This window comes from Nomia melanderi, chromosome 3 (genome assembly GCF_051020985.1).
Source record: "Nomia melanderi isolate GNS246 chromosome 3, iyNomMela1, whole genome shotgun sequence".
In the NCBI taxonomy this organism is placed as follows: Eukaryota; Metazoa; Arthropoda; class Insecta; order Hymenoptera; family Halictidae; genus Nomia; species Nomia melanderi.
In genome coordinates, this window is record NC_135001.1 from 9860902 (window position 1) to 9887352 (window position 26451).

At 43.5% G+C, this 26451-nt stretch overlaps 1 protein-coding gene across 1 annotated transcript in view; it reads right to left on the reverse strand.

Moving 5' to 3' along the window:
* Positions 1-1578: 1578 nt before the first annotated feature.
* LOC116431772 (zwei Ig domain protein zig-8) overlaps positions 1579-26451 on the reverse strand; it is a 46452-nt gene continuing 21579 nt past the window's right edge. Inside the window, exons 2-5 of the mRNA XM_076365626.1 lie at positions 23007-23209; positions 15269-15497; positions 14195-14494; positions 1579-10394 (exon numbers count right to left, since the gene is read on the reverse strand). Coding sequence (XP_076221741.1) covers positions 10294-10394; positions 14195-14494; positions 15269-15497; positions 23007-23209 — 833 coding nt within the window. The 3' untranslated portion in view covers positions 1579-10293. The remainder of the gene's footprint in view (positions 10395-14194; positions 14495-15268; positions 15498-23006; positions 23210-26451) is intronic.

Consider the following 26451-nt stretch of genomic DNA (forward strand, 5'->3'; position numbering starts at 1 on the left):
GTCCGCGTCCACGGCCAGTTAGCCTTAATTTGGAACGCGGCCAGTTCGCGGTTATTAAGAGCCGGCGGACCGTATCCCGCCGCTTGAAGTTTCAATTTCCATAGTCTTGTCGGGTCGCGGTGCCACGCTAAAGAATATTTCTGCGCGCGTAGACACCGCAGCACAGCAGTCGGCGAAAGTATTCTACGGAAGAACGTACGTACGTATCGCGCGCAGGCAATAAACGTCCAATATTTTCCCTGGCCGTTTTTGCAATTGCGGAAACATTTCTCAGGCGGAAATGTCCCGCCAAAAACTTGGAATACTGTGGTAATATTCTGCGATTTTCTTAATTCGGCATAGATATGTAAATTTGAATGCTTGTCTAGTTGCTCGGAAGTCGGAATTTATAGCGAGCATGTCTAGAAGTTGTGGACCTAATCGTTTTACTGAGATTAGTGTTCAAACAGTAATGTTTTTTAAACTGAAGTAAATACAAAACAGAAAGCTCAATCCCCTTAAAATCAGTCCATAAGCATCAGTAATTAATTCATTGTAATCTCTTCAAAGCTAACAACTAAGCTGATCATATGATGTTTCATTATCTAAAATACACGGCTTTCCTATCATCATCACATCGAATCTGAAAATCCCATCGTAAAGTGAGAATTGAGCCGATCAATGTCACAATCGAGATAATTATAAATGTTACGTATTGTTCCCCGACACAATGCTCGAACCCTTAATTGGCAGGTCGAGGGCGTTTCCATTAACGAGCCGGTCGATGAAGTTTACCGCGGGCTCTTCGGTTTCCGGGCTAGCCGCGATCCTAGCTTCGTTTCGTGAAATTCCAGCGCCGGATAAATTAGGTGTATCGCGCGCTACAAGCGACAGGAGCCGGAAGAGCCCGCGAAGTTTGCTGCAGGAGATGCACGGTGTTCCGTTTCGATTAGGAGGATGCACTGAAGGCAACAGCGCTGGAGAATGCATCTGCGTGGCAGTAACACGGCACAGAAAGGTGTTGAGGTTCTTTGAAGCTCGTTAGTTACTTATCACGCGGTCGAGAAGAGATCACTGGCATCGGGGAAAAGATCGCGGGTGGCTTGGAATAATGTTTTCTGAAGAATAGTCGGAAGAAAGCTGTCTGTCTTTCGGGACCAGCTCAGTTTTCCGAGATGACCTCAAAGATAGAGATCCGCGACAGAGATGGCGTTAGGGAATACGAAGGCGACACACGCTGCATGGTTTCAACAATCTATCTTCGTTTTAAGGAGAACAAATCTTCGTCGCGCTGAAAAGTTATTAACCCGACGGCTACAATGCTTGTTCAAGCTTGAAAGTTAACAGTCTTACGACTTATTTATTAGATGAAATAGAATATTTTTAGAAAGAAATCTTTTTGAAATTTGACTCCAAATTACTATGCACCGAAATTGATTATTCTAAACTTGATCGAATAACATTGATCAAATTTGAATTTCGAATTTTCTAAAATATCATCGTCAGCTTACCACCCTACAAATCAACATAAAGAATCCATTGAAACCAGATCGCCAAAACCACGCAACGCACACCGTTGTCTTCTTAATAACACTCGAATCATCTTCGACATCCTCCTTTCAACGTTTTTATTTAGTAAACATCGTAATGTTATAGTATGTACAATAATATACCTATCTAGTCTAACGATATCACTGCGATTACAGATTCTGTCCGTGTATCCATCACTCATCTCTCATCCTCACTCTCTCCCATCAGGATTCATTCATATCATCATCATCATCGTCGTCGTCATCGTCGTCATCGTCGTCATCGTCATCGTCGTCGCCGTCGTCAATTAAGAGCTACGGGGCCGCCGAGTGTGTCCACGACGTGCTGTTTTCTTTTCCGTCACGTTTCACCTTCCTTTGTCGCCCGTTAAACGTTCCGCTGTGGCATTCGGTCTAGCTTCAGTTTAGCCTAGGTCTCTCGAAGCGATAGAGTAACGTCGCTCGCGTCCGCCGCCAGTCAAAAAAGAGAAAGAGAGTGACGCGGAGGTTGGATCGAGGGGCCGCCGTTCGCTTTTTGCCACGCGACAGGCCGCCGTTCAGCTCTTTTTCCCCTGTTACTTTTTCGCCGGAGCCCGATATCACTTTTCCTTTTAAGGAACGAAAATACCGTGAACACCGGAACAAAGTGGGCAGTGAGAGGGGCCGAAGCGGTTCGCGTGCACGGCCGGGGAAGCGAAATCGAAGTCGACCGCGGCCGGCGCGACTCGACGGCCCCTCCAACCGAATTCGATTCGCGACCGGAATTCAATTCGCGACGAGCTCGGCCACCCGGAACCACCCGAATCCCAGAGAGTTTGTTTCGACGCGCCCTTCTTTCTTTTTCGATCCGTCCACCCCTTTCCGCTTCCACAACGCAGGCCCGCCGACGTTTATCCCGTTTCCTGTTTCATAAACCCTGTAAAACGTGATATTCGGCCTCGAGAAAGCTCGCGCTGAAACTGACGCCGAGCTTCGTTTTTCTTCCGTCTACCAGCCACTTTTCAACAACATTTTAGCTTCGAATCCACCCTCCGCAGTTTCCTCGCGCGATTACCAATTACTTTTCACCCCCGCGTGAATGGAGAACCTCAGCTACCCGTTCCAGGAAACGGGATCAAATTTTCTTGGTCGTTCGCCGGCTTACGGGAAATTCGTTGGCAGTTTCTTCGAGGATTCGGCTGATGCTTCTTAGCGGGTAAATATTGAAACGCGGTGTAAATTAACGCGATAGTAGGGTAAAAGTTGAATTTTGTGCGAAGTGAGTTGAATTACCGTAGGCTTTTTGTTAAATTCGTTCAGTGTTTCGTGGAGGAGATATACTGCTTTGAATTACGATGCTTTAATTACGAATACTAGGATTGGAATAATCGATGGTAGCTATCATTCCAAGCGCAGGGCAGTAGATGACATAATATCGTTGAAACGAGTACGACGCGCAGCTCGATTCCAGCGAACCGATCGCGTCTACCGTGGCAACGAGGTGTCAGGCTCAGAGATGACTCGAAACGCGTACATTGTAGTTACCGTGGCAGGGCTGCGGTAAAAATCCCCGGCCCGGAAAAACGATACCACGCGTTAAGCGCTATTAACCCCTGAAATATGCTGCAACGTTGTTAAATCCCACTGTTAACGTGCGCCCCGAAACAAATAGCCGTACACCGGCTGCTCGCGCTCCTCGAATATTTATCCGGCATCACGCCCGATCGATCACCCCGATGATAATATACATAACAGAATTTCACGGGAATTTGATTAAAAGCGAACACCGTTATCAATCGGTCGCCGGATAAATTTCAAACAGATCCGGTGAGAGGGATTCACGCGGCTATACCGGGTTCGGGATCCCGTTCAATGTTCCGCAGTTAATCGGCTACGCGCGAGCTCCATTGAAAAGGGAGGAGTACTTTTAAATCTCGTTTTAGTTTCTGGAATCTCTGAATTAGTCTCTCGAATCGCATTCTGCTGTTCATCAAATGATATTACATCTCTAAATTAAAGATTTCCAAAAAATTCATGGTACAATAATTCTCGAAATCTTTCACGCAAGTTTAATATAATGCTATAGAAAAGTTTACACCTATCCAGTAATTATTATGATAAACCTCACCTCCCCGGTTTCCATTGAGCCAGACATTTCACCGCAGTACACTCGCCAAACAAGCTCAACAAAGCTAGACTCCACGAAACACGAGTACAGAAAAGGATCGCTACGAAGATAAGCATTCATCGAGCCTCCCCCCAATTTCATTAGAAAAGGTTTTAGCCGCGCGGAAGTTTTCAGCTCGTGGCAGTCGGCGTGTTAAACACAGCCACGTGTACCGGCTCTAACTTTCATTTCACCCTCGGGAAACTTCTGGAACTCTTCTGGTCATGCCGCTGGGTTGGCACCCCCTTTCCTTTTCACCCCTGTGTCCCTCTCTTTCTCTTCATCGTACACTCCCTATTTTCTCTTATCTCGTCTCTCATCCGACGTATTCCATCGACTCGCGCTTGATCTAAATCGTAGAAACGACCGCCACCGTGGTAGGAACACAAAAGTGAAGGAAGGACGAATTGAGTGAGTGGGGGGATGAAAATTCGATTCGCGTTCGACGCATGAACGAGCAGCGCGATACTTTCGTGTCGGTTTATCTGCGAGGATTATCACATCGAGACACACACACAAATAGAAAGTGAAAACAGTCGTGTCTTTTTTTATGTACTCATTCTCCCTCTTTTCATTTGCGTGCCGAGACGGTTCCGGTTTCCGGTAGTGCGCCGCTCCGCGCCGCGCGCCCGATCCCGGCTCGTGATTACGCACGGTCCCTCGCGGCGCGGCCTTTTCTAGTGTCACGTGTGCAATAGTCGACGGAGAAGCCTTTAAAAGGAAGGAATAATGTACAAAGTAGTAAAAAGGTTCGTCGCGACCCGCGATTCAGGAGATTTGTTTGAAAGTTAGCGGGCGACGCAATGTGACGCGGCGCGTAGCGGCGATCACCGATCGACGGACGGGGATCGTCCGAAAGGTACGCTCGTCGGGAGGCTGGCTTCCTTATCACATCGTTAACATAACTGGGTTAATTTGATCTTGATGAAATAAGAAGCGAATGGAAAAAGTTTGCGGAAACTGGGTCGACTTTGAACCTAACCCACAGCCGAGGATTGCTCGACGACTCGGAACATTACTTTTAATTCCTTAAGTTGGTAACAAGGGCTTATAAAATCGAAATTTTAGTATGCTACTTAGGAGAAGGAGCGCTGAGAGCGGCTCTGATTTTTATGAAGTTTTAAAGGATCGTGGCACAGCCGAAATGATTGTCGGCTGCAGTTTCATTCAGTCGGGTCCGATGATTTTTAATTTTGCCAGTGGAGCGATGATTGATTCCGTTGCGAATGTATTGAATGGAAATCTGCGACGATTTATTTGAAACAAACATACTAGGATAACGATATTAGACGATATTCAATCATTGTCAAGGCGAGACTATAAAAACGAAGGAAATTACATGTGAAGCTGGATGCCTTTTCTTGAGATCGACAAACGTACATTAAAATTCCATTACTCGTAACAATGAATCTGAATTTTCATCAAGTACAACATTTAAAACAGAAACTACTTGAAAGAGTCGCAAGGGAAAATACGAATTACAGGAACTCCCGCCGATAAACATTGATTAAACTAAATGTTAAGTTCCTGTAAATTTTTTTCAATATTTCTAGAGCGATAAGAAAGATGCAAATAATGCTCTCCATTCATAAGAAATACAGAAACTCGTTCGCCGATCGATATTCATTGAACTAAATTTAAAATCTCCAGATATCCAATTCGATATTTTAAGGCGAGTATCTTCGTAACACGTCCGCTGCATCGGATTAAAAAATGAAACAGCCGTTCCCGATTCATACCCAGTTTCCGAACGAAGAAAAACTCCATTGCGGAGAGGCAGAGAGCAGCGTTAAATTTTTAAACGAGTCCTTCCGCGAGGAAATTGTCTCCGGGTGCCGCGGAAGCCACGATCCCCCGATTCGCTGTTCAATCCTCCGCAGAGCGAGCCACCCGGAAGAAACTCGGCGCCGAGTTTGCCGGTCGGCTCGGCCGGAACCACTCCGGCCGCGAAACTCGATTTCCGCGCGGTAAACGCGATTACTAGATCCGCCGCGCGACCGGTTTCCAGGTGAGAAGAGGGTATCGCCCACCGCGTCGGGACCCGGAGAATTGTCGCGCGGCGCGCGTGCACGCCCAGGTTCATTGGCGACGTAACTACCGTCACCCGGCCATAATTTATAATACAGATGCTATGTACAGGTGTTAGGGGTGCGCGGGTACTCGACTGTTCAGGTCGGGCAAAAAATCGACCTGATTCGAGCTGGTGCCTAAAATATGCTTGTACCCAGGCTACCGGAAAATTTCGAGTGACCCAATATTTTCGAGCATTTCAGTATGAAGTGCTAGAATTTCAAGTACCTCGAGGTACCCGTTTTAATAGATATCACCTATAAAATATGCGAAATCTGGGTATCTTAAGATACCAGTATTTATAGATGCCAACTGTATTGCCTAAAATTTCAGGTACCTTAAGGTACCAATTTTTTATTGATATTATCTGCAAGATACCCGAAATTCGAATATTTTATACTAAGATATCCGAAAATGTCGTGTTATCCGAAAGCATTGCATACCCGAAAACAGATTGTCAGGGCACTCATGTTACAGGTACCCAGCCGTGTCCGCTGGAATTTCTGTGAGCCTGACTCGAGCCCGAAAACTAGAGTACCTGCTCACCTCTAACAGGTATCCGTGTATTTGCTCGTCGACGCTAATACCCGGCCTTCGAATGACACGCGAGTTAAATTACGACGTTCATCGTTGATCAATGAAAGTTTAGGCTCTCATTTCTTTGTCTTTTTTGTTTGAATAATTGTGGTTCACAATTATGTGAAGTGCTGGTGCCGTCGCTTTATCAAAGCATTCCTCCGATATGCTTTTTAGAGTTCACACGATCTTGGTTTCCTAGGTGGAACCACATCGTCTTTGATCGCTCAAACTATAGATCCGAACGCTTCAACATTCTTTGTTCCGCCGGAATTGGCTAAGAGATTCCGTCGTTGATAGGGAAATTGTTTCTCGCCGAGGCGACGTTGATGTTCCTTGAGAAAATTTCTTTTCTCTGGTCCAATGTTCTTGTTGAACTTGGGTGAACGTGTATCACGATTCGTCAGGTCTCTATTTCATTTCTCTAATACGTTTACTGTTTGTTTGGCGAAGTATAATCGACGTGATTCATCGATCAAGCTTGAAAATTGATTTTTATAATGGAATGTTGAGTAAATTGAAATTTGTTTAGGATTTTCAAAGTGCAGGAAGATTAGAAGAATAGTTCCTATGAGAGGTTTCAGCTTTTCAGTTTCTATTACATTAAGTTACTTTGATTTTGTAGCACTTTTATAGACAGTCAGCATGTTAAAAAGTTTGTCAGTGGACTTCGCATTTTTCCAGGCTAGTTCATAGAATTGCAGTTTAACAAAATTCGGTCTGCTCGAAAAGTTTCATGCCGATCTATATTCACGCTCTTTCAGAGTTTCCTACCGTTTAATGCACTTTCCAACAGGTGTCCCTTCTTCTGCAGTATCGGGCAATCAATAAAACGATTCACGTTGGATAATTTAGAGTGCACATGAACGACGCTTCTCGTGCTTAAAACGAATTTTAAATAATCGATCCTCCCTTGAACCGCTTTTCAATATCAAATATTAGAGAAATATTGTTTTCACTTACTTGACAGAAATTTTTGTAAAAACGGACCAGCCGAATTCAAAACTCTATACACGAGTACAACAGATGATTACTTCTCAACTCTTTGAATCTGTGAAACACTGCACCGCAGATGTACTGTTTTCCACGATAAACATATCCTCCAAAATCCATAAGAACAGCATGTTAAGCACCGTGGTCCTGTTCTAGTCGACAAACTAGAAAGTTCCATTTTCACGAAAATCAATAAAAACCTTCACGCGTCCCGTCTCCGTTTTATCAGTAAAGTTCCACGAGGCTCCGCGAGCCCCGGGACCAATTTATTTTATTTAATATCCGACTGTAAAGATTGATGCCCGAGTCCCGGATGAACGATAGCGTCAGCGTCGCGCGGGTTGCGTGGTGGCCGCGCGTATTAAAACCGAATAAAAATTTGCCGCGAACACCTCGTGCCACGATAAATCTAAATGCGGCGCGATTTATATTACCGCGAATCATAAAACTCGATAAACAATAAAAACGAATGAACCGTGGAAAAGTATCGTTTCACGGGTTAATCGGTCAACGAACCGACAGCGCAGTGTCGCGATGCCGAAATGGAGGTCCGGCAAACGTTGTAAAATCCTCGAGTCCTCGGAGCTTCAAAGATTAACCTTAACGGCTGACTGTTAAAGGCTTAGAGTTATATAGAGCTTGAGTCCTCGCAGCTTCGAAGTTTAACCTTAAAGGCTTAGAATCTTGGAGGCTCAGAGTTCTATAAACCTCAAGTCCTTGAAGCTTCAAAGATCAACCTTGAATATTGAGTACTGAGAACTTAGAGTTCTATTTAGCACAAATCTTCGAAGCTTCAAAGCTCAAGCCTAAAAGCTAAGCCTTTAAAGCTTCAACACTCAATCTTGAAGCTTTGAAAGCTCGATTTGAATATTAAGAGCCTACAACGTTCGAGTATTCATGCTTGAAGGCATTCAAATACTTAATACTTCTCTTGCTATATTACCGTCACATTGAAACCCTAAAGTTGAATATTCGAGGTGTCCGGGGTTAACAGTTTTGCGGTGTTAATATGCCAACAGTCGGTTCTAATCTTCGAGCTTGAAGATTGGACCATTGAAGTGTTCAATTTTTACAGTTCAATGCTTGAGCACTGAGAGCTTGAGCTGACGGCTACAGCTTTCAAGACTCTAGATTCAGGACTCAGTTTTACAACGCTTGGTCCAATGGAGTTCTCGTTCCAATCGGGTCGAAAGCAATTGAAATTCGTCAGAAATAATTAGCCGAATTGATCGGGCGCCTCCCGATGATGCGAATCGATAAACCAGGGGAGCCCGGCCCGAAAATTAGAACAGTGCGGGACGCGTTGCCGCGCGAACGCCGCCCGATTATTTCGACCGGGTCGGCTACAATAATTCCCGGTAATTGTTTTCAATCGCGGAACGTCCACGATCCCGAGCGTTAATCAGCTGGACGGGATTCGCGCGGGTTTTTCGTACGGTCCGATAATGACGCATAAATCTGGTCCATTCGCGAAAATTTTGATAATCATCTCGTCCTGAACATTAACGCTCCTCTTGAATACCTATCCCACGTTTCCCGTTCGACTTTTATTACATAATGTACCGTACATTGATGAGATATTCGCTGGGCTGCAAGCTAAACAGAAACAATAGTATGTCCGCGAGATTCTACGAACATAAGAAATCACTACTACGTGATACGATTGAAATGACTTTAATCGTATATGCTATTTCCTTGAAGATTTTGAATTAATGTTTTCGCGAATATCTCTATGAACGTGTCTATGGTTATGTATTGTTTGAAAGAGAAACAGAAATTCGCTTCGATTTCGAAGTTTCGGTGATGCAATTGACGATGTGGGTGTTATCAGTAAAACTGTGTTCTGTTCTGGTTACTGAATGAACGCAGACGACAATGAGGCTGTTGTAGTGCAATAAAAATTATTCGCGATCATATAAAAAATTCCTCATAATTCTAACGAACTCAAAGACTCGTTTCCTCGCGGTCATCACAAAAGCCAATAACACTTCTATCGGTAACCAGTAACAATAATGTGTCAAACCCGAGGTCTCATTGTTGCTATATCTTCCGACTCAAGTATCCTAAGTAAAGACATTTTACATTCCTCACATTCACCGAACATCTCATCAATGCACAGTAACCAACATTCCAAAACCACGAGAACGAGTTTCAAGTCGGTTAGCCACCGTTCCGCTCCCAGATCCTGCGGGGGCGCGAAACGCGAGTGATTAATCAACCAGTAACCCCGGATTCTTCACAGAAAACTTTCGTCATGGTTCGACGGCCACGCTCGGAGTCTTAGTCACCTCGATCTTCTAGTCGAGTCACGTTTTATTTCCCGGAGAGCGGATGTCTCACGCAACCGACTCACCCCTCGCCATTCAGAATTCGACCAATCGTAAAAGCGAACCGCGAGAACGGTCGTTCCACGCTTTTACGTCTCCCGTAAATCGGTTCCTCTCGATGAGTATTATCCGGCCTTATCCGTTCGCTTCGCGATGAAACGAGGCGTGCAGCCCGACTAGAGCTCGTTCGACGTGCCGCTACGATCCGCCGGTATTAGCGTCGACGTGTCATCTTAACTAAACTCCGTTCGACCGGTACACCGTCCCCGTTAGCTTTGGGACACGCGATCGTCTTGCCCGCTCCCGATCAGCCTGCTCCCGAATCTTGGCTTCTGCTCCGCATCGCATCGCGCCGCCGCCGAGGTATTATTCGAATCTGTCTCGTATTCACGACGGGCCGGCCGAAAACGTGCCGCGCTCGCTTCCGAGGACGACGACGATCGTTCCCCGGTTCTTGATCGCGATCGCCGCGCGATGGGAATCAGGTCGACCAACGGAATCGCGGGATCCGCAGAGTGAAAGCACGGGCAACTGAGTTCTCAGCGTGTTTTACGGGTTTACCCAGTGTCCGTTCCCGGCGCAGGATCTTTCGCTGGGTTCTCGCGCGAACCCGCCACGACTGAATCGAACTTTCCAGTTCCCAGCTCATCCGCCGTGGCGTTCGACGTTCCTTTTACACCGACGATATGTACAAAATGATCAGAGACACCACTAGACAGCTCGAGGATAAAATGGGTCCCGCCGTTCCGGTCTGCATCGCCTCCGGTCGTTCGCCTGCAACAAAGACACGTTCATCTTCATTCGGGAGCTTCATTGTGCACGGTGAATTCTATTTGTTCCTACGAAAATTCTTTGGAACAGTTCGACTCCTTGTGAAACCGGTTTTGCCTGTACACAGGGATGGAGGATTGACCAAAATACGTTTTTTTTTTGTCTTGTGGAGTACCTTTTTTGCATGGAAATATATTGACGACACGCCATGTATGTTGCACGTATCGTGTTGCGTTGCAATTGGATTACCGAATGCTCGATTGTTTACTCTAACGAAAACATCAATTCAATTTACATTAAATTTTGCTTGTTGTGTAATATGAATTTCAATATTATTTTATTGGTTTCAATTGTTTGACCTATTAATTTTGCAGGTTTCCGATGTTCAATTCTGCAGTTTTTCAATGTTTGATTGTTGAATTCTTCAACGTTTAATTGTTCAATTGGTCAATGCCTCGTTTTTGTTTGTGATAGAAATCAAACCAATTAACTCTGCTCTTCTGAAATGCTCAGTAATACATACTTCGTTCGTTACACGTCCGTAGACAGCTTTTGTGTCCGGATCCCACGGTATCTAACCACGAACAATGTGATCCCCGGAACTGCGCGAACTTCTATTATGTTCATGTCTCAGTTACTTGAACTTACGTAATCTCTGTCACCTTCGGTATAATTGAGGTCCCACTTTGATTTTAATGGGCCGGTAAATCGAGATGTTATTACATCGTGGACACCATTAAATTCTCGACTACTTTTACGATCACGTCCGACGGCAGTTCTTGCGAACTATTGTAATTTATCTCTGTCTTCCGATGATCGATACCAAAATTGACGTTCGACGAATAAAATGGGCACAGGTTATAAAATAAATGAACAACGATCGCAATTAATTTTCATGTAATTATGTCGACAGCGGTAATGCTATAATATAAAAACGAACTCATGAATATGCAACGTTCAATAAAAAGCGACCGATGGAATCGGTGATTCGTTTGCAAAACTTTTGTTTCTTTTGAAAACCTTGCGAAATTGAAATGGAGACGATAAGGACGCTTTTATTTGCATACGAAGAAATGACAGTATTCGCGAAATACTGTTTATTCGATGGAGAATGGCCGAGGAGGACCGGAAACGTCATTAGAGCGAGGGAAGTGTCTACGAGCGTATTCCCGGAGATGAAATTAACGATGATTAGCAACGCTCGTCAGCCTGGTACACGTTATTAATTGCACGGGATACGAAAATTAATTAAAGCCTCCTATTTTTCTCCGCATCAGCTGACACTCCACTCGCGGAAGTTTTTAACGCAGCCGGGCAACTCGGTCGTCCGACTTTAACAAATCGAGCAGCTGCCAACTCGGGGAAAATAGGGTTTTTCACGGAAGATGTAGCATTTCAGAGCAGAGAGGCTCGCGAGTCTGTTTATGTTGCAGCCGGTGTACCGTAAATTGCTCAAATCTCAAAATTTTATTAAATCATACGTCTCTCCAAGCTTTAATCATAATAACATCAAGCTTCTCGTACGCGCGAAACGCGCGAACTCCATTTCTGCATCCTGTGTCTCGGAAATGAAAAGCACTTTCCCCGATATTAATTTGTCTCTGACATGTAGGACAAAGAAACGCGACAGCGTTCCGTGAACAAGTGAGCCAGTCGCGTAAACAAGTTTAATTCAAAAGCAAAGTGTTAGAAAGGAAACCATTAACTAAACCAGCGACTAAAATAAAATGCCACGATTCGGAAACGAGCTCGGAAGTTTCAGAAGCAAAGGCATTCGGCAAAGGAAAATTCACGGAGAACCTGCTAGTGAACGAGTCGTATGGAACGCAGAAACATATATATATATATATGTTTAATATATATCGTAAAAATATTTTTCTAGAGTTCTCGTGATATTTTCTCGTTGCCCGGAACGCCGAGATTCCGAAGGACCGTATCGATGTTCCGCTCGGCTGTTCTTTCTTCGTTAAACGTCGCCCGCGGCGCGTCGGCCAAGTATTTTATGCGGCCGATCGAAATGCAATTTCCGCTCGATTTCGGTCAGCAGCCTGCCCGGGAAGTTCGTAAGAATCCCGTGACCCGTGAACGCTCGTAATTTACATGGTCGAATTTGTCGGAGCCGCTCGTCTTCCTGAAAGCCTCTACACATTATGACACGTGCATATACTGCTGTGTTGCATCGTCACTGGGTTTCATTAACCTGTTAAATGTGGAATTTATTTTAAAATTCTCTCGTGTACTACATTACAGGAATCCAGTAATGAGTACACACGTCAGATACGGAACGAATGTACTTTTAATGCATTTTAATGAAAAACTAAAGTAAAACGAAGAAGTGTTATATGTTTATTTGAAATATAAATAATTCATTGTTGAAGAGTTAGTATTATTGTGGGCTTGAAGTTGATACGCGTACTTGTAAAATGCAAGTTACTGATTATCTTCTAACTCCAGTGTTAGGTTGAATAATAGGATCTATGATTATTGTGAAACATTGAATTATTCGATACATTTGCAGTTTAGCGACTTTTCTCAATTTATGCTACTTAACTGAATAACCAAGCCAGACCTAACCAAGATCTAAACAATCTTAAGGAATGCGAAACCCAAACGTCAATTAGTTTCTCATTTTAGTGAGTTAGCAAAGAGAAACTATAGCAAAGTTGTCTAAAACTGGCAAAAACTGAATTGCATAAATATGCTAAATAGCAATTACTGGATATTCGATTTAGGATTCCGACTGCGGCATCTGTTACAAGTTGCATTGGTAACGATTCACCGATATTAACTTACGCGCAATGAAACGCGTATCGTGAAACTCAAGTATCGATGCATGTATCAGCAACATGTATCGTATTGCGTAGAGGCCCTAAAACGACGCAGTAGAAGCGTATATATTTTACGATACGCGAAGAATTCCAGCAGTTAACGAACAACTTTCCGCGCGGAAGGTGTGTTAAAGAAAATTCTGTAATTACGACGGACATTGCGAAAGTTTCCGTACAAAAATGCTGATGAAAAATGCCCGGAACGGGAACCGTAACCGGCCGCGGACGTAATAATGAAAATCGCAGGGAATTACGTTTGAAATGCGCATTAACGAAACTATTCCAGCCGGCACGTTCGTATCGGTGGAAGGAACGACGAACAGAACGGTAAACATTCTTGCCGCTTTCAAACTCGTTTCCTGTACGCTACCTCGCTCCCGCGTTATTGAATAAACGGAGAAAACTTCGCGACTACGTAATTGCCAAGTTTTAATAAGCTGATCGTTGCGTTTCGGACGCGGAGATCTCGAAGCTTGTCGACAGTTTGATATTACTTTTATACGTTATTGTTCTCGTTCGGCCTGATTATCAAACCGTTTTCAACAAAACACCGAAACTCTCAACTTATTTCATTTTAGTGTCTTGTATAACGATCAATATTTATAATCACGTAGTTGATGCGTCGTATGTAATATTATTGTTTTCATCGCAAACATGAATGACATTGTGATATTGATCGCGTTTTATATAATATTCCTTCACAGCAAAGATGAATGGTATTAGAGATAATTATTAATGATTCAGTGCCACAGTTCTTGCTTTACAAAGTTATCTAGTAACTTAAATTACTAAATTTGGTAGAACTTGTTAATCGTTCACTTTGAATCAGCAAACTCACGTAATGTAACCTTCGAAATCAGTCTAAGGCGCTTCGATACTTCCAACGTTAAATTCGAAATAAAACAGCAAAACCGTTTCCTTTTCGAGTTCGCCGTGGAACGACAGAATCGGGTAATCACGCGGATAAACACTCACCATTCAGTACATGAACTTTGATGGACGCCGTATTGGCATTGCTGGGTTTGCACTTGTACTCCCCAGAGTCCGATGGTTGCGCTGTCTGGATAAGGAGCCAGGAGGTGGTTTCCTCCGTACCCTTTGTGGTTATCATCGAGATGCCGCCCCTGGGACTATCATAGTTCAAGACGCTCTCGTTGTAGTACCAAAATATGAAGGTTGGTGGCTCCGAGCTGAAGTGTATAGCGCACGTCAGGTTTATCGTGCTACCTACGTCCACGTACATATCGGGACCACCCAGTATCGTCGCTGTCGGTACTACAATAAGAAGTAAACCAATCGTTTTTTTCTACACTGGATCTCCACTGTATCGTCAGCCGAGAGAAATGACCTATGCTAACGAGCCGAAGCTTATATTCCTGCTTAACCCCTTAACGCACAGTTTTTTTGAAAAAACCGGCCAAAAAAATCAATTTTGATATACTGCGCTTTTGTTCCATGGAAAAAGGCTATATTTTATTCTTGAATAAATAAGTGTTATAGCTTACAATCCCATGTAAATGATAAATATCAATAAAACGATTTTTTTTCTTTGCTTTCACATTGTTATTTTCACAGTTTGGCCTGTTTAGCGCGCTCGAATGAACTCGAGCGTACAAGTTAAGGGGTTAAGGTCATTGCGATCGGCGTAACGAGAACAGACGCGGTGTCTCTGCAATTAGGCTCGGATTCTGTTTACTTTTCGACCTTTAATCGACAAGAAGAAGTTCTTGTCAGTCTCAGGTGGATTAAAACAAAATATTTAGTAACTGCTAATTACTAATCAGTACTTTGCTAGATCGGAAAACCCACGTACGCAATTACCGAACTTCGATTTCCGCGTCTCGTCCAATTTAGACACAATTTGCAGCAACACCAACATCATCGATTCATTTCATCACGGTTAGTCAATATTTGTCTACTTTCTCAAAGGCTCGCGATGGAACGCGACGTTCGGTTAACCGGAGTGTCTGGTACTCGGTTCGAAGGCAGAAAGCGCCGAGCCTCGTTCAAGCCGTATTTTGAGGAAGCTGCGAAAGACTGTTGACTCACCAACGACGTTCAAGTGAAATTGATGCGACATGACAGGGATGGTCGATATCTGGCATTCGTAGAGTCCCTGGTCTCTCTCCTGCGCCCACTTTATGTGAAGAGTCCATTCAGACCACTCGCTGTTTTGGCCTATGTTTTGTCCGTGGAGCGCCTGGAATCGCTGATCGCTCGTGTAGGTGTACGTCCCCGCCGTTAAAATGTGAATGTCCCTCCCCCTGACCCAGGATACCTTTGCAAACGGAATTTCAAAGAGGAATCAATGATGGTTATCGGCGCGCCACGCCGCGCCGCGCCGCGCCGCTTTGAATAACCTTTGAATAACCGATCGCTAAGTGAATTCGCCGATAACGAGATACGTCCGCGTTTCAACTTCAAACGGAGGTACGACGGTGGCTATTCTTTCCCCGCCGTTATTTTTCGCCGTTCGACAGTCGACAGACCCGATTAGTATTCTAACAATGCCCTCGTTACTCCGCCGGCCGACTTAACGAGTTCTTCGACGCTTAAGAATTACGAATTCTGGCGAGGAATGACGTAACTATTCCTGGTAAATAGCCCTCCCTCGCGAAAACAAGCTCCGGTTCTAGCGCCGTGATTGAAACAGTCTTCTGGGGTCTTTAGATAAGAAGCACACTCGACGCGTTTTATAAAGATGGGCTCACGGAGTCATTGGTCTCGGATGAATTCTTCGGAGTAGCAAACTTCTTAAGGATCTTTATGGCAATTCGGACTGACGGATCTTAAGATTTATGATCCAAGGGAAAGATTTCTTCGATAGTTGGTTAATGTTAATCCAGTTTTTATAAAGTCGGCGTGTCTTGGTTCACAGTTTGGGAGTGAAACTGCCAGTCAAACTTTCGAGTTACTTATTAAAGATAGTATTATTTCTACCTTAACACTAGAACTACCAGACGGATTGAAATGATGCATTTTTGATTCCTTTCTTCACATTTATTAAACACATAAACATATGTCAAAGGGTGACTCGGTGATACCTAAAGTCAATTACGATTATCGAAATGTCAATAAACATACTCTTATACTTTCCACGTGAAAATTCAAGAAACTCAATTCAACTGCTCCGTAGTTCTAATCTTATACCGCACAATTACACAAACTTATCAAGTACAAATAGTAATTCCGATCATCAGCAAGCACGAACAATAGTATTTCAAATTACATCACATCATTACTGAATAATTCAAGCATATTCAGTTCAGAAGCACAGTAAACACCTCTAAACACTCAGGTGGCACAAGAGGATAACGAAAAAGCTCCATTTAAGACAAGCAACACCTGAAATATTCAAAACTCCCAATACTCCCTGAGCCTACATCTCCGGACGTCTGCGAAGAGATTCGGAACTATCCCGGTGCTGACCAAAAAATTTACAAGCGGGAATGCTGGGAGTCCGAATTACGCAAGTTTCCGGGAATCTCTGAACACTTCTCGGTTGACTGCTGTTCGGGCGGAGACGACGTCTCCGCGGGAATCAATATTTCAAGCGACGTCTCGTCATTCTGTACCGGGGCTAAATATTTCACGGCGGCCGCGGCACGGGGTCAGAAGCTCCAACAGAGGCGCGCCTCCGACGCCCGCAAAACGCCTGCCGCTCGTTCGTTCGTATAATGCATAATTTGTTTCGACGAAGGAGACATTTAAACTTCGGCCTCGGTGAACTTCGACGTCTTCGGGGATGACGGTAATTTCATCAGATCCAAGCGTACGTGTGCTCGCAAGGGTATCCGCCGCCCTCGCCACACCTCCGCCCCTATCTGGCAACGAGAAAGTAATCTAGTAAACTCTCGGATAAGTCTTACGACGCGACGCGGCGCCGCGAGTTTACCGCTGTCCCCGAAACGGAGAAATCAACGATAGTTCGTCGGTTCGGTATCTTGTTGCTAACTCACTGAACGGACCATTTACCTCCGGCCCGCTTTATCTTACGCTGAACTCTAGCCAGCGGACTCTTCGCACAGTTCGCCATGTCCTCGATGAAATTAGAATTATCGAGGAACCGTGAATCGATGGCTCGCTCGTGTAACTTGGTTAACTTCTTTGGACTTGGGTTATGGTTGATACGACTGGAATTTTGTTGCTTGGTTTCTTGGTTGTAACAGGCGTGGAGAGGATGAGTAAAGTTTGAAGGTCAGGAACAAGGGAAATCTTTGTGTAGGAATGTTCATTGTTTGGGAGGTTTCGGAGACGGAATTTTTAATGAAGGAATTCGGGAAGGTTTACTATTTCTTGCAGAATTCTGTAGAATATTATAACTTGAACATTAGGATAAATTTAGAATAAAGTAGAATGTTCACTGTTTCAAGTTGTGTTTTGCACAGCACTGACCACATGTACCCAACCACAAAGGATCGAACGAAAAATCTCGTACGGATAGTGGCCGAGTCCCCTGTTTACGTGACGATCCCAGATCGTCCTCGGATAAGAGATACAATTTACTGGAACACGTCGGCACAGGCTAGCCACGAGCGAATTCCTCCGAAATAGGACCGCTCGGGCAATATCTTTTCACTTCGTCCCCGTTTCCTTAAGGATAGTCTCTTTTCCTTGGAGCAGTTGCGAGCGATTGAGTGACTGATTACGAGAATGATCGAGAGGAACACGTGACGCGAAGAAATTATACTGTTTTCGCGGAAATACACGTTCACTGCTTATCGAGAAATCTTTATTCTCACCAACTGCGCCACTTTTAACCATGAGTATTGAAACCGATACTAAATGATTATCAATTACTTATTGGTCAATAATCAAGTACAGAAGACGTCACAAAATATTAGAATTATTTATATATGCAGTATAATTTGGAACGATGTAAAAACTTGAAACTAGTCAACGCTGCTTTACAATAGTCACCGCCCAGAGCGAAGTGTTAACGGTGATAAAGAGGGAAGTTAAATGGATGATTGGTTGGCGTAATCCGAATCGCTCGAAAGAGCCGAGAAAAACGGGCGCGGTGTCCGTATTTAATCAGACATTGATAAAGGTCGGTTTTCCTATCCGCGAGCCACTCTAACACCTGAATCCGCCCAGCGAAGCTTTTTTAATTAGGCTCCGGGCGACGGGACCGACCGCTTAGAAATCGCGACAAAGGGGATTCCTTTTTATTCGCTCGCCGCCGCGAAGTTGAGAAATTCCCCGGCAGCTGCTGAAGTTTTCTATTAACTTTGAACGTGTTTGACCCTGCCTGGGATCCTTCTCTTATTACGACTTTGTCAGTCCCTTAGAAGCCGATTTCTTTAGGGAAACTCGGGCCATAGAAAGAGTGACGGCCAATTCCGTACTCAATACAATTCTTTAGTTTGGTTTGCTCGATGTCAATTATTCACTGAATGCTTCTGATAATTTTCTTCTTAATAATCTTTATTGACGAGTAGGTAGAGATGCTTATAAGAACTTGAGAAATGAAATGAAGCCAGTAAGAGTTGCATTAGCTATTCGTTAATGTGAAATTTATTAACAGTTGGAAGTAGTATGGAAGATTTCTTATAAATCTTTTTTGAAAATGATGAAATGTGAGATTGTATGTATAGCATAGTACTAGAAAATGCTAATTACGAATAATAGATGACTGATGCATTGATTTCTGTATTTCTTACAGTTGCTATAACATAATTATTTCTATACATGTTGCCTAGGCAAATAATTGTTCGATATAGTAGAGTGAATTAACTTAAAATTAACTTCATTCGACATTTATCCTGTTTCCTTTTAAACGTGTTGTTATAATCTTCAACATAACAATCTTCTTCTACAATTGAAAAAGAATCATTCTTCCTTTGAAAAAAATTTTGGAACTAATCGAAATTCTCTGACCACTAATAAATATCTACTTCAAAAAAACAATCGTACAATTAATAACACCATATTCCACGAAACGAAGTAATTGCAGCAACATTCAACTCGAAGTGCCCAAGGTATCGATCGAAGTTCTCCAAACGAAACATGGAGCATACTTGACATGCCGAAGGGATATCGGCGGAAGTTAGAACCGGAGTGATATTCCTCGGTCACGGGGCATCGAAATTTATGGATCCGTTCCGTTGATCCCCCGTAATTAATCCCCCGAACGGACATAAATCGGAAAAGGCAACTGTCGCCGGCGACTATTGCACGTACGTGGCGGGCGGACGCGCTTTGTTGGCACCACTTAACGTATTTACTCGGGAAAGTTTACGTCTCTCAGCGTCTGGCGAGCCACCGCGCTGCGCCGCGCCGCGTCGGTGCTCGGGAACGGAAGCAGTTTAACGCTCCCGAACTTAGCCATCGAGACGTCGAGGCACCGGCGCTCGGAAACTACGGGAAGACGTCCAAGATGATGAATGCCGAACGTTAAGCAAAACTGGTACGGGCGTGCGCTGGAAACGGACTCGCATATCGTACGTCGCGTAAACCCAGAAACTTGGTACATTACATTTTTCAGACATCAGCAACTTTCCATCGTCTTTTCCTTTCTTGTTTCCGGTCTCTCTACATCGCGTTGCGAACTTTTATTGGATGAATAATTAGTTCGTTAGGTTTGCGTGGTAAACATCGTAAGCACAAAAAGTAAATCGATGCAATGAAAGATTTGGAGGTTTAGGAATGGTTAACAGGGAGATCAGAGGGGAGAATTCTTTAAGAAAGCGTCTCAAGGAATTGATACTTTCAGAATTCTCAAGAATGTTTCACTGTTGATTCAATCAGGTGTTTTTGGAATCTTAGTATACAATTTCCTTTAACGAATTTTACGCGTGAAGGTGTTTAGTTCAGTGAACCTATTTTATTGTCATTGGTAATGTAATCGGCAGACTTATAGTGCAACATTTGTCAATGTACCGAAAATCAAGACATCAAGATTACTTTTAGAATGTCAAAACCAGAGACAGCTGAAAAAGGAAGGTTGAATTCATTGATTTAGTGTAAATATTAACTTCGAAACAGCCTGATGTTCGAGTTTCATGGCGTGCCTTGGGAACAACTATGCACAGAGGAATCTTCGGGAACTCTACCGGAGATTCTACATGGTTTCTAATCCGTGGGAGTTTCTAAATGTTATCGCCACGGTGTGGGATACGGTAACCATGTTCTAATGGGCAGCTGCCCCAGATCTTTGTTCGTGAATCTCTCGATCGAACAGCGCGCCGGCAGTATCAATAATTCCGAACGGGGTGCGATGAAACGCCAAAAACGTCGAGTTGGCATGCGAAGTGTCGGTAATCACGTATCGAGGAAATCCGTGTGACCCGGAAATTTCAGGCGCCGCCGGGGCAAATGGAATTCCACGGCCGGCGCGGAGCGACGAATGAAATTAAAGGCGCGTCGTCTGTCCCCTGACTGTATAATGAATTTACTTAATACGGTTTACACACCTAGAAATGCCGAAATTGAACAGGTTCGCAGACGCGCTCTAAGCCCGATCCCATGTATCTTACCGTGATTCCCGCCTTCGTCCTTTTTCCGAGTTTCTGTTTGCTGTAGAGCTTTGCCTACCAGCTTTCCGTACGAAAACCTCGGGAATATACGGGGTGGTTCATCAGCAGAGGTCGCAATATAGGGGAAATGATGACATGATACTGAGTGAGCCTCGGCAAATGAACAAAAGAGAATGAACATCATCTTTCTAACGTGATGTGCACAGAAAGATTAAATAGGAGGGTAAAATAAAGACGGTCATCTTTTTTCACAACCCACCATGTACATCAATATAAATGAAATAGAGGGGTGCGCGGTTATCCACGCTATTTACTCTACTCTTCGGCGACAGATTCCTGTATTACCCCCACCACCATTGCTGGATCAGTTACGTGACTAATGGTGACGACAGGATTGGTCGTTGCGTCATTTCGCGGTGTCACGTGACTCGTCTGGCAGTGATAGTGGGGGTAATGGGAGAATTCGACGCGGGAGTAGAGTGATTTGGTGGCGATGTCTTTATCTCGCATTATCGTTCGTAGGTGCCATTTGAGAATTTATAGACTCGCATAGTTGAAAATATCGAGAGTTTGAAAAATTTGAAGAATTCAAATTTTCATCTTGTTTAATAATATAATGTATAGATAGTATATATAATTGCTTAATATATATGGGATAATTTCGAAAAAGCCTTGATCATTTCGTGGAGTGAATCAATTATGGCTGATTTATGGATCACCCTGTACATCGATGAAAAAATATCGTGATCGAAAAAGTCCGGTAGACAATCGGAGGCAACGTACTTTCGAGATTTCCCGCGATTCAAACAGTTATCACGAGAAATTCCGACCTTCGCTCGATTACCGCCAAACGACAATGTCTTCTCCATTCTAGTCCGCAATTACCAACTTGGGGAAGTTCTTCCATCTCGAAGCGACCCGGGAAGAGAAGTACCGAAGCTACTCGAACGGAAATTTGTCTGCGAATTGACTCAGATCCGCGTGTTTGGTCGCTGCGAAGCGAAGATTTGCTGAGATTTCATTCTTTCTGGAACGAATCGAGGTTAAAAACATTAGTAACCTGGCTAGCACTCTTTTTTCCGAGAAATATAAAAGATAGCTTTACTTTTCTAATGAATCAAAGGACAATATGAGTCAGTATCTTATTCCGTTTTCTTATACATCGAACAGCCTAGGTGTCTCATTTATCTGACGGTAAATACTATATATTTCAGGACCTGCGCAATTTGAGTAGACTATATTTCCATTAATACTTGACAAGAAACGTAGTGCGCTATGTATCCAAGATACTTCTTTACTTCCGATAACGCAGTCCTTCAAGAGCCCTCCAATAAATTTCGATCAAAGGAAACAGCCAAGATCCATCCCATCGTCGCGTTACACAGGATCGATGGAATAATCCGAGTCCGCGTGCGGTCACGAAGCCATAATTCGAGTGCCGCGTGTACTGCCGTGCCCGATTACTTTCGATCGACCAATAGCTGTAACGTCGGCACCGCGAGCTACGATAAAATTGAGTTTCCAGTTGCCTTGAAGGTCGATTAACGTCCAATCGAGCCCGGGCAACTCGATTATTTCCTGCAAATCGCTTTTCCTAAGGTCTTTACGAGGCCCGGATTTCCTACCGAGCCAGGCCAAGAGTATACCGTTCCTCCGCGTAATTACCTTACCACCGCAAATTCGTCGGAATCCCGCCGAGAAAAAGATCTCGCCAACATTTTTCCAAATCGTTCACCCGTCACGAGCAATTTCGCGCGTTCACGCCTCGGTGACTCGACTGAGGAATACTTTCGGGGATACGGAAAACGAAATATGCGACGGGTAACCGATAGCGAGATCCCGAAAATGTCGGGATCATAGTAATCGGGTCGAGTCGGTTTCCCAAAGGAATTCGATTCAAGTAAAGGCAAGGCTGTTTGTAAGTTTGAGAGAAGGAAATAATAATAAATGGAATAAAATATAATATAGTATTATTTAGTTATTATTTTTACTCCGTATTCGATCGTATAATTCCAGAGATTTTGGGAACCTGAAATAAATGGATTCGAGGAAAAATAAGTTTACAAGTTTGAGGGAAAAAAATAATAATAAATGAGATAAAATATAATAAAGGATTATTTGGAGAATATTTTTCATCTATATTCTATCGTTCGTAATTTCAGAAATGTTGTGTACCCGAACAAACATTATTCATCTCGTCTGATATTTTCGGGTTCCTGCACATTTCTAATAACCGAACATTTCATCACGGAAGAAGGGATGACAGAAATTCCTTTTACAATCGACGCTGGAAGGTGAAATGATCTTACAGTTTTGTCACCCAGATTCCGTACTCTACACGTGAGATAAGCCGCCTTCCCACTCATCGCCGTCACGTTCGTGTTCTGCGAGCTGTCGAACGTCGGCTCGGTCTTCGCCTTCAGCCCCGATGGATCCACCAGCAGCTGATTCCGCGGCCGGCTCTGAGTCTGATGGCGATCGTCAATCGTCCGATCCCCTAAACTGAGCGTGTCTACAACAGAAAGAACGAGTTCTGTCAGTTGAGCGACTTTATTCCGTCTCGACTTCCAGTTTCACTGATTCCCGATAGGATTTCAAACTTTTCTGACCATCCGACAACTTGGCAAGATAGCAATGACACGTGTCGATTGGTTTTCACTTAAATTACTTCGCTACATAAGTTCTAAAACTTGAGGTATTCCACTGGCATCAATGTCTTTTGAAATGTTTTTCAAAATATCCTCTAACTTCAAATGGTACTTATTCAAACTGATCGATTGGAGATACAAGAAACATGTTAAATATTTCTTCAACCACTTACGTTTTTCTTATTCGAGATTAATGGAATATACATGTAATCTAGAAACTTTACTCGGATAGGCTTTAGCGAAAATTGCAAGAAACATTTAAACTTCTGTAGCGAATACTTTATAACAAAAGTAAGTTCTCTGCATTACAAGTCTTCCATAAATCCTACAAATCTCCTATAAATCATCTATAAATTAGTATCGAGTTGTTACTCGCTGAAATTTGCCTCCACGAACGAGAATGTCTCGATACATAATAATGGAATATTCCTTTGAGTTACACGCGGTGCTCGTGCAATATTCAAAGACCAAACCCAAGCAATCTCAAGAGTGAACTGAGCAGACTTTCTTATAGACACACCAAACGGAATCTTCATGCGTCTTTCGGATTTCGTTGAATCAGATCGTCGTTCCCCACGCGAAAGAGTATCGATTCCGAGACAGTGCTCGAGTAAATACGTCGTCCGCCAGTTTTCCTAAGCAAGCGAATCACTTTGACTTTGTTCCGTCCGGCGTATAAATGCCGAGGCCACCGAGGAATTCGGGACAGTCGGTCTTTGGTAACGACCCTGGACGCATTGGATCCTCATTCCCGTTTCTGTTTGTCTAGCCATCTGGCTAAGGAGCTGGTTTCGAGCTCGAAGTCGAAACGTTTTGACCCCTTTTCATTGCATTCAAGAAAAGTTTTTTAATCTCGGGCTCACATGTCAAAAAGTTGTCCTATCAGCGGACGAAAAGAAAGGATCTCTATTGTTCTTCGAAAATATTCGTGCGATGGTCATTTCGGAAGCATAAGCGGTTGCACAGCAATCACGACATAACCATCAACCTGAAGATCCTTTAAAACGGGGAGATGTATTCAAAGTGTATAATAAGATTTATCCTCGCAAGGCCTCGTGTTCAAGAAAATCGACTGTGAAAGCATCTTTCGTGCATCAGAATTCAGTACCATTTGCCTGCCAGCAATGTTAAATATTCAAAGTAAACACACACGTGCAGAAAACCGGAATTCCTGTCTCGTTCGATAAAGTATTAGCACTAATATAATTTTGCTGTAGTTGCCAGAGAAATCGTAAGGCGTGGGAACCGATGCAGTTGCATTCTGAAGTAGAAATCAATGCTGCGTGTTATTCAGTTAGTGCGGTGAATCCTAAAGTAACATTCGTATTTAGGATTTTATTTAATTCATTGGAATAGTTCGTACCAGCGCCGCTAGTACGCGCGAACCGGGTTTCACAATATTGTTTTATCGCAACGTGCATATTGGATCTCGATTCTCGGTTGCGAGGCTATCTACTGATCTCTACGTAGGTATCTGCCCACCAATCTTTCTCTCTCTCTCTGTCTGTCTGCCTTTTTCCCTAGTTTCCTTCCTTTTCTTGGCTTATCGCGCCCTGTATCTGTCTTGCTTCATTTGTTCTCCCTCCGCTATCTTTTACACACCTGACTCTCTCCGCGTTTTATTTGCGTGCTGTTCCTGCACCGAATAAAGGGACATTCTTTGCAAGCAAAATCGCGAAAGCGGAAACCCGGTTTTCTTCCTCTTACAAGCAGCAGGTCGAGTATCTTAACACATTTATGTCGGGGCGTGTCTTTTTATGTTTAACCGTAGATCGTAATAATAAGACAGCCGCGTTTGTTAGATTAATGTTGGAGCGTATTCCTTTGTTAATGTTTAGTTTTCTGAGTTTAATTGATATTTTAATAAACAAATTAAAGTTAACTCATTTCAATTTTGTAAATTAGGTGTGCGCCACTGGTGGTAGAATTATTTTATTTGCCAGTGTTATATTATAATTCTTTTCCATGAAGAAACTTAGATTGACTCGAGAAACTCTGGATCCAACTTAATTTATTGTAAACGATCATTTCGTGATTCCAATGAAATTTCATTCCCGTTTGAAAGGGATCTACAAGAAAAAGTGAGGAGAAAACACAGAATAAAATATTTTCACGGAAGAATCCATTTTCTAGATAATCGGCTTTGAAAGTTCGTCGCGCACGGATTTAGAGGAAGTGGAAACAGTGGGTCATGGACAGACGCGCCGAGCAGCAAGCGTGCTCGACAACTTTTCAGACGCGATTATCTCTAAAACTAGGAGTCATATGAAAAAATTATATTCCACATTTCCGGCCTAGTTTGTTTTTTATACAAAATCATCCGGTGTGCGGCAATTAAAAAAAAAATACTCTCCTCGTACAGTGAAACAATTTATATTTGAATTTCTTCATCCATTTCGTTTCGTATAAAAAAATTATTTCCACAAAAGCGAGTTGGTAAAAAATGTCCAATGAAAAATATCAAAAATAATGATGACCCACAAGCCGCGAGCATTTAACAGTACCGACAAACCCGCAAACCGGGATATCAGCGACGCGCATCCGCCAGTATTATTTTGCCAAGCGCAGAGAACGATCCGACCAGAATTCCGCGTTCGAATTAGACACTAAATTTCGCGGTTCTTCCCGCGTTGCGGCGAGCGCGCTCGTGAAATCACAGAGCGAGCAGCGGCAACCGTTGCGCGGCTCCGATCGGTGAATTGCAACCCTTACATTATCGCAGCCTGCGAATATTAATGTTCCTTTATTTCGCTATTTGCATGGTAATCGTTATTACAGGCGTTCCGTACGCGTAGCCCGCAGCCAATAAAGGCTCGGCTAAAAATTCAGTGGACGATACGGGCGAGCCCGGGTAGCGACGTTAATCACCTAGTCGGCGTAGGTTCGTGGAGAAGTAACTGCAGCTCTCTTATTAATGCATCCGAGGTCGATATCTTAAAACACAGTTGTCTTTAGCAGCCGGCGATGTTTGGCTGCTTAACTATGCAACGGGTTTTTGCGACTGTGACAAATAGGGGTATACGGAACATAAAGTAGATTCTGATTGTAGTAAATGTTCCCAAGAGTTTAAGAATACCTTACGTTATTTTTAACTTATTACAGCTCT